This window comes from Malus domestica, chromosome 05, assembly GCF_042453785.1.
Source record: "Malus domestica chromosome 05, GDT2T_hap1".
Lineage (NCBI taxonomy): Eukaryota > Viridiplantae > Streptophyta > Magnoliopsida > Rosales > Rosaceae > Malus > Malus domestica.
In genome coordinates, this window is record NC_091665.1 from 5,389,324 (window position 1) to 5,398,943 (window position 9,620).

The following is a 9,620-nucleotide window of genomic DNA, read 5'->3' on the forward strand; positions in this document are numbered from 1 at the left end:
GAGATTTCGACTAAGATAAAAAATGGCTTGTTCCCGGGCGATTTCGTTATCTTGCGCAAGAAGACAATCGATGGATTCTTCGACCGTCGAAATATATAGCTTGAGAGGCTTACCGCGTCGAGGTGGGACGAGGACAGGGGTGTTGTAAGGGTGACTTTGATTTGCGTAAAAGCGGCTTGATGCTCGTCACCCCACTCAAATTTGTCAGAGTCCTTAAGTTTCAACAACGTAGAAAACATTTTCATTTTGCCCACCAAATTTGATATGAATCGGCGGAGAAAATTTCTCTTGCCGAGTAAAGACTGTAGTTGCTTCTTCGTCGTCGGTGATGGGGCATTAATAATCGCACAAGCTTTGTTCTCGTCTACCTCGATGTCGTAATGGTGGGCAAGAAATCCTAAGAAGTTGCTAGCCGACACACCGAATGCGTATTTGGCCGGGTTCATCTTAAGGTTATGCCAACGTATGCGGCGGAAAGCTTGCCGAAGATCATCAATATACGTTTGGTGACTTTTTGATTTAACCACGACGTCATCAATATATACTTCTACGGTTGTGCCAATCATGTCATGAAAAATAGTGTTCATCGCTCGTTGATATGTGGCTCCAGCGTTTTTAGACCGAATGGCATGACTACCCACTCGTAGGTTCCAAGTACCCCTAGGCAGCGAAAAACAGTTTATGAACATCGGCCTAGGCAATGAATATTTGGTTATAATTGGCATGTCTATCCATGAATGACAATATCTCATGGTTAGCTGCGGCGTCGATTAGCAAATCTGAAATCGGCATAAGATATGCATCCTTAGGCGTTGCCATATTCAAATTTCAAAAATCAATGCAGATACGCAGGGCCCCATTTTTCTTTAATACTGGTACGATATTCCCCAACCAGTCGATGTATCGGGCAGTGCGGATAAATCCGGCATTCAAGAGTCGAGAATCGTCGAGGAGGTTGTTGCATCCAGGTTTGATACGTAATTCATGCTTGACAAGGGCGCGGTTAAGGCCAGGTATCTCATGATAGCTCTACGCAAAACAGTATTTGAACTCGAGAAGTAGTTGACGGAGTTCAACTTTCATGGTATGGGGTAGTAACGCACTAATAAACAAACGCCGAGGATTGTCGGCTGTCCCAACATTGATTTCCTCTAAAGGATCTTTAACTTAGGGCCGATTGTCTTCGAGTTCGACCGGTGTGGCCTAAACTTTATCCAATGATAATACTGGGCCGTTATCTTCTTCGGCCAGGAATTCAATTAAGTTGATGCCCGAATGCGGGTGCTTAGAAATAGCATACCAATGAGCCAGCAGGCGTTCCATCGTGGATGAAACTGCGGCCTGACGCCTTTCGCTGTTGATGTCAATCATCAGTGGTTGGGAGCAAATTAGCCAAACCGAGTCTTGCCGAATCCTGGTGGACAGTCTCGGCGCCTACCTCGATGACTTTCTGGACTGAGATCCGAGTCGACCGTCCCTCTGCATTAAAACCTTGTAGGGTAATATAACCGACGTGATCATCATAATAGCGGGCCTGAATCATGTTAGTTTCAAATGGCTGAGTATCAGCTGGGTGGACCATGACCAATTTACCATCCCAAAAAATGAGGACTTGGTATAAAGAAGAAGGAATGCAATTCGTTTGATGAATCCAATCCCTACCGAGCAAAGCATTATATTCGGTTTTAGAGTCGACGATAAAAAATGCAGTCATGTGATTTCGACCTGCAATGTTGACCTCTAGAGGGAATACCCTTTTGGTCTGAGACTTGTCACCGACAAAGCTACTTATGGTGATTCCTGAAGGAATGAGTTCGTCGGTAGATCGTCGTAATGCTTTCATGACAGATACAGGCATGATATTGACTGTCACTCTGCAATCGATGAAAATCTTGGAGTTTGGGTAGCCTTCAATATGGACCATGACATACAATGGTTTTAAATGTTGAAGATTAGTCGAGGAGGAACGGGGAAACAAGATGTCCAAGGCTGTTTTAAGTTTATCATCGCCATTAGTTGACTCGTCCTCATGAGTAGTGACGAAATCAACCTGTGTTGCCTCTTCGGTGACCACATCACCGTCCAAAGAACTTGGTTAGTGTGTAGTCAACTGAAATTCGGCAGGAAGGACATGGACCATGCTGATTTCCATATTTTCAAGGACTGAATGGCCCATTGGATCCTGGTCGTCATCTTCTGGAGTGGGAAGGACTATATCATTGTGTGTTGGAGCATTAGCGACCAATTCGCTGTGTGTCTCAACATATTCAGGCACTTGTGTCACACAATTCGACGTTGTATCCTGTTGACCGTCGTCTTCGGACTTGCATGCATCCGGCGTCGGATTCTGTTCTTGCCGTATTTGGCGAGCTCGTTCTTCATAGGCGATCCGGGCGTTCCTATTGTCCAGTTAAGCGTCCAGACGTGCCACCTGTTCTGTCTCATCTGCCATTAAACCGAACAAGGAGACAGCAAAAAAGACTTCGAAATGATATTGAAGGTGTTGAAGGTCGTCAAGAGAAAAAATAACCTCGCTTGTGTCAATGTCCGTGTATGGATCGACATCGAAGCCGAGAACCCTAGCCTCTCGAATGTGCTGGAATCTGGCTTTCATTGCGGGATCGATGGTTTTTTTTATGATCTGCTCAGCATCGGGGCAAGTTAATGCAGATCAAGAGGTTCTTGGCAGGCCTTGGGCAACCCATATAAATCATTGGCGGAATATGTCTTATAAAATTCTTTCATATATTCTAATGATTTGCCGAGGAATGGGGGATGCAGATTCCGTCAAACTTTGATTAGAGGTTCTTTCAATGGTGACGGAGGCAGTTGGCTTTTGGCTTCTTTCTTAAATTGCTCGAAACAAGCTTTCATTTCGCCGGGCCGAAGAAGAAGATTGATTCGCTTCTCGGCTGCTTCAATGGTAGTTTCAAAGTCCCGATTAGTTTCCTTCTGCCCTTGTAATTCAACCATGATTGTTGGGGTTGGCCGATCATTTCCGCTTCCTGCCGTCTGTTTTGGCTGCCATTTAGTGGCCGAGATAAGCTGGGCAGCTTGTCATCGAGCCAAGCAATCTATACGCTGACGTCGATGTTTCTAGGATTTGGATAGCTCGGTATACATGCCGGTAGGAGAATTGTAGCTGTACCAACGTTGATCACGTGGTTCAGGTGGCCTGAAGGTTTTTTGATTTGCTGATGAGCTCGAACTACTGGAATTGCGGGAATAATAGTCCTCGTTGTAAAAGGTACGTCGAAATCAAGGCGTCGTCTGACTGATATAGGTCTGTCTGTCTGTTTTCTTGGGCCGATCTTGTCGAATACTTTCTGGCGTTGGCCTTCACTAGGTTCCTTTGAAGGTTTTGCTGCAATCACCGATTGGTGTTGTGATGTTGGCATCTGCATCGGAGACAGTTTCCCCTTGGGTTCGGTCAATACAACGCGTGCCTTACAATTGCTACACAGAACTATTGGCCCGCCATTCCCATCTTCACTGGAGTCTGACATGGACTTGACTATGGCAGGTCTTGAGAGTTCGGTGGGTGGTGCATTAGAAAACAAGTCGATCTTGAGTCGAGGTTGGGAACCTTTCTTTAGGATCTATGGTACTATTGGCCCATCATTTTCTTTGTTGTTGTGGTTCGACATTAGTTCGACTATGGCTGGTCCTGATAGCTCGGTAGGTGGCGCGTTGGAAAATAGATTTATCTTGAGTCGAGGCTGGGAGCTTTGCTTCCGGATGTGCTGTACTGGGGTAAATTCTACCTTCTCTTTTCCTTTGCTTTTGGGCAAGCGGGCATCTACCATGCCGATTGTCGCTGAATGGAATGGATCCATATCAACCGTCATGTGTTTTTCAGGAAACTTTAGCTTTCCTTTGTCAATCCAACTTTGGATATCATCACGAAATACGACACAATTGTTTGTGGCATGCTTGGTCAAGTTATGATATTTACAATATGTTTTTCCTTTAAGCTATTCGGTCGTGGGAATATTATGCCCTGGCCGAAGCTTGATGATTTTTGCTGATAGCAATTGATCAAAAATCGCCTCAGCCTTTGTAATATCAAAGGTGTAAACTTTTGAAGTCTTCGCTGTTCCTTCCGTGGTCAAACGAATTTTGGCATCCTTGGAATTAATTTGAGTCAAAGCCTTGCAAATGTATGGTTTATTTGTTACTATCTCGGCCGTGTCCACGCTGATGTATTGAGACTCTTCGCCTTCGGTCGATGCGTAACTAATTGTGGGATTTTTGTATATCGTCCCCCGGGATGAGGATTTCGAGATATTCTCTTCTCGGAGCAAATAATCATATTGCTCGACATGCTGGGCTAGTTCATACATATCCCGAAAGTTTGCCTCTAAGAACATCTTTTTGTATTCCACATCGAGGCCATTCAAAGCGAGTCTGACAAATTCGACTTCGGGTAGAGGCACTCGGCACCAATTCCTGGCCGATTTGAATCTGGTAAGATAATCCATTATTGACTCATCAGATGCTTGAGCCATCCTTGCTAATGAAGAAACTGACATTTCCATCCCTAACCGATAAAACTGCTCGTGAAATTTCTCGACCAACTCCTCCCAACTTTGGATGGAATTAGGAGGGAGGTTAAAATACCAAGTAAATGCTAAGCCGGTCAACGAAAAGTTGAACAGCCATAGCTTATGAAAGTCACTATTAACATCTCCGCATTGCGCAGTAAAACGAGCTATATGCTCCAACGAAGACAGGGACGATTCACTGGCAAAAAGGCTAAAATTTGGGATTTTGAAACCTTTAGGGTATTCGAACTGTTCCACATAAGCTGGATACGGATGGATAAATTTAGAGAACTTCGGCCCTTTTTTCATGGCCGAATCGATCATCCGCTAAACCTCGGTCATATCAACGGGTGTGGTCTATGGTCGGACCCGCCTGACCTACTATTCGATTCTCCTCATTTTTCAGAGTCAATTAGCTTGAGCCGAGCAGGGATTGACTCGGCCTATACAATTGGTGACAGATTATTTCTTGGTGGCAAGTGCCGGAAAAGATCGAAAGATCTGTCGTCGTTGACCTTACTAACCAGTATTTCGAACAATCTGGTTTGTGTCTCACTGGTACTGTGTATCACGTCATGCAGTTTATCGATTCCTCGACTAAGCGTCTGTTCAACCGTCCGAGACTGCTCGTCAAGTCGTTTTTGAAGAAACGATCTTGTTGGTGGATCAGATCCTTCACCACCATCCTCGTCACAATCCTCCACTATCCCTTCATTGAGAATGCAGATGTTTCTGTTAGGCACTTCTAGACTGCGAAGCTGACCGCCGAGATTACCTTCCTTTTCTCGACGAGTCGCGTTTGTGGACTCAGGTGTCACGGCGTTAAGGGGATTTGAAGCCTGTGGCACACTTTGTCCTATGTTCTGAATTGGAAAATCGGTTGTTGATTTTCCTATAACTATTTTCTTTTTTACCGATCGCGTTTCAATTGGCATGAACTTCGTAGTTTAGCACTAGATCCCACTGGGCGTGCCAAAATGTTGACCCTAAAAACTACCAAGCCTACGTGGCGCACAGACCGAGTAATCTATAAGCTAACTACGTCATTCGGTTGAATGCAGGGCGTGCCAACTCTTTGGCCGAGCTCGACCGAGGAGTAAAATTTATTGATGTTATGTTGGGTGCGCGGCTGACTTCTGCGTCTTGCGATTGCGACTGAGGAAGGAACACGTCTCGGCCTCTTGGGTTTTCGAACCTGAAGACAAGGCTACTATTCTTACCAAATTCACGAATCGTCGTCGCTGGATTCGGTCACAGTGATAGTATTCGTCAGAGTAAACTCACGCCGAATCGACACCAAAGTGTAAGGGCACAAATACTCAAATCAGATATAAGTCTTAATAGTGAACGTGGTTCAACCGTCTGAATGTCGAACTCTAAATCCCACTTGAGAGTATCCAATCATAAAATAACTTGGCATGCAATGCGCCGAGCTCAGTAAGCTGTAACACCTCACTTCGCCGAGAAGGCTAATGAGATGACCTCGATCAATAAGGATTCAGAAATCCTTCTTGACCGAGACTTGGATAGGTAACCAACCATCATCGCCGTAGTGCTGTTGATGCCAACGGAAGATACTGCGAGATCGGCTGATTTTACGGCGACAGAGCTATCTATACCGACTGAAGATGTCACCGGTTCCTTTCACAGTGCTGTTGATGCCAATGGAAGATGTGTCAACGAAAAGAGAAAATAAAAAATGTCAAAGTTGTTGAGAGAGTTTGCGTAGGGCAGTTGTGTGTTGAATTGGAGAGACTTGAACAATGCACAACCTCTTCTATTTATAGCATCAGATACTTCCTAAATAGAGTTAATCCGAGTAGTTAAACCCTACTCGGATTAGAACTTCTTCTTCTAACCAAACACCATCTCGAGTACTCCTACTCCCATCAGGATTTTGGACCTAGCCTTTCTATCAGGCCGTATTCAAAATGTGTCTCGATCTCCTTATCTCACAGGGACTCCTTATCACATCAAGATTTCTGTTAAACGCAGAATTTCCACGCCTCTTCCTTATCTAGGCCGCTCATTTTCCCAATGGGCTCGACCGACTCTAATTAAGCGGCCCATGAACAAAACGGCCCCTAACAACAAATCCTTCCGGGCCGAGAATGATTCCACACTCGGCCCAAACCAATATTTTGGGCCTAAACAACTACTTTCTCGACCACTTGCCTCTGGATTTCATTTATCTCAAACAAAGTATGTTGTTGATGTTCTGAAGCGGTCGAACATGGTTGACTGCAAACCATGCTCCACTCTTATAGCAAGCACTACTACAAATTTTTACATACATGACGCAATTTATGGGTCATGTTAAAAGTTTAATGACACAAGGGTTTAACGTCATCTTTGTGGGTGTCATTAAAGATATTTTTTATGACGTTGAAAGAGTGTCATGTATTACTTTTAAGGACGCCTAACAAGCGTCATTGAATTAAGAACTTGTGTTATCTATTACCATTTAAGACACGAAATAAGTGTAATAAACAGATGAATGAGTGTCATGGTATACTAATTATGACATATGCACAGTGTCATGTATAGCTTTTAGAGACACCTAACAAGTGTCATTGAATTAAAAAAGTGTGTCATCTATTTCAATTTGAGACGCGGAATATGTGTCATAAACAGAGGAATGAGCGTCATGATATACTAAGCATGACATCTGTATAGCGTCATGTCTATAGCACAACATCGTCATTGAATATTAGCAACGACACAAAGCTTGTCATAAACCATTCAATGCATGTCCTGAAATATGTTTGATGACATATGTAATGTATTTTTAATTTGAAAACAAGACTTACATAATTCATCCAAGAAGTAAGATATTCACCTCAAATAAAATAATATTGCTTCATAAATTTGTAATTCACTCACCACCAAAGTATTACAAAAGACAATATAATGTGTAGAGCCTTCCTACTAAAATAAAACCATAAGTTCACTTATTTAAAATTTCACAAACTAGCTAATCTAGTGTTTCATCTATTGCAATGAATTCATCAACATTTTCACAAACTAGCTAATCTAGTGTTTCATCTATTGCAATGAATTCATCAACATACTCAGCCCACTTTATTCTTAATGCATCAATTTCCTGTTGAGTGTATGTAGCTTTTATCCTTCAAACTGCTCCTACAAAAAATAAATAAATTGAATGAGAGGATCCTTACCATAAGACAACAGAAAAACAAAAAGAAAAACTCTTTGTTGATCACTGTGGATCTTCCCGTCTCCCTTGTCCTCGATCTTCTTGATTTGTGCACAACTAAATAGAAACCGTAAATTAGTGGTTCAATTTGCATTTTAAACTAGTGGTTAAATAAAAATAGAATAAACACATATTTATCCAAGACTTGAAAGCAAAGCCTAAACCTAATGCAATTTTTATGAGGTCTGGGTGAAGGGCAAGTCTGTAACATACTAGCTGAGATTGAACTTGTGGTGCTACAACTTATCATCTCAATAATTGAACTAAAATAAATAAACATAAAATTTATAAGATTATAGATTGAATGAGCAGGATACGAAATTATTCCTATGACCAAAATAAAGATAAGTGACAAAAAAAAAAGAAGCAACACGCATGTAGAGAGAGGGAGAGAGAATGTACCTTTGGAGTGATGTTTGTCATCATCACTAAACAAAATTTTGATTTTGAAAAACCTGTCATGATTCATATAAAAAAAATCCAAGAACAATTTTCACAAGCATATAGAAATCCTCTAAACAAACCTACTCTCTTAAATACTAATTCATAAGATTGCCTCTGCTTGCTTTACGAATCCAACAAATATCAGTCTATTAAATATGAATCATGAAGACAAACCTACTCTCTTAAGCATAAACCAGATGTGTCACCACCTCCTGTCTAAAACCCAATTCTGGGAACGGACACTCGAGAATGAAGACATCAGACTGGAATTGAAACAACTACAAACTAAACTGACTAAACCACTTAAAACCACACAACTAAGATAAGAGTTTGTATCACAAAAGCATAAGTTTGCGTGAGTGAAAATTTGAGTTCTGACAGTGGTTCACTTCTTCTTGGCAGCAGACTTGGTGACCTTGGCACCACTGGGATCCTTCTTCCTTAACACTCTTGATAACACCAATAGCAACAATCTGGCGCATGCCACGAACAGCAAAGCGACCTAATCAAAAAAGGTCTCCACAACCATGGGCTTGGTACATCTTCACCATAACTGCATCTCTGTTCTTTAAGAACTTTGTCTCCTTCTCAATCTCCTTGCCAGACCTTCTGTCAATCTTGGTAAGGATCTCATCGAACTTCCCAACCTTGTGCAGTTGATAAACAACGTGCTTCTCAAGCATAGTGGCATTAAAAAGAAATAATCTATAACTGCTTGAGAGATTTAAGGGATAAATCTTCCACTTTTCCTTTTAAAATCTTCTGCATATTTTATTGAACAAAAAAAAAATCTTCCTCACATTTTTTTTAGTTGCGTCATAATATTACTTTAATAAAAATTTTAATAAAATAATGTCATTAAAATTTTTACCAAATGTCATAAAAGCCCTATTTTGTAGTAGTGAAGTCGTGCACATTTATCTAATTGGGCTGGCTGCCCTAACACCCGCCATTGTACGGTTGGGTATTTGCTTTTTCATAGTCCTAACCTTATTTCTTGAGGCTCTTCTAAGCAACCTACAACTTCTCAATCGAGTGCTGAATTGGAATATTGGGCTCTTGGTCACGCTTATCCGGAATATATCTGGTTATCTTATGTTCTTCGTGAGGTCCACTAATCATCCCTATATCTTATTCTTCTTTTTAGTGATAATTTGATCACTACGTATATGGCTGCGAATCTAATTTTCATGCTCAAACTAAATACATAGAATTGGATTATCTCTTTATTCGGGAACGTGTTCAAATGGGTACTCTTAGTTTATTCCGTTTGTTGATCAGCCTGATTAAGTCTTTAACAAAGGCCTATCCCCAACTCGGTTCATCTTCATTCGGTCCAAACTTGTCTTTCCACAATCATCAAGTTTGGGGAGGGATGTTAGGAAAGAAGAATAAAATTTGGATTCTCCTTCCCT

The 9,620-nt window shown here is 41.8% G+C and overlaps 1 protein-coding gene across 1 annotated transcript; it reads right to left on the reverse strand.

Annotated features, from left to right (window-relative positions):
* Positions 1-828: 828 nt before the first annotated feature.
* On the reverse strand, positions 829-1,924 carry LOC139196012 (uncharacterized). Its single transcript, XM_070821675.1, has 2 exons — positions 1,439-1,924; positions 829-1,029 (listed from the first exon to the last, which is right to left on the reverse strand). Exons 1-2 carry the CDS (start codon positions 1,922-1,924, stop codon positions 829-831), a joined length of 687 nt encoding a protein of 228 aa, XP_070677776.1.
* Between the last annotated feature and the right edge of the window lie 7,696 nt (positions 1,925-9,620).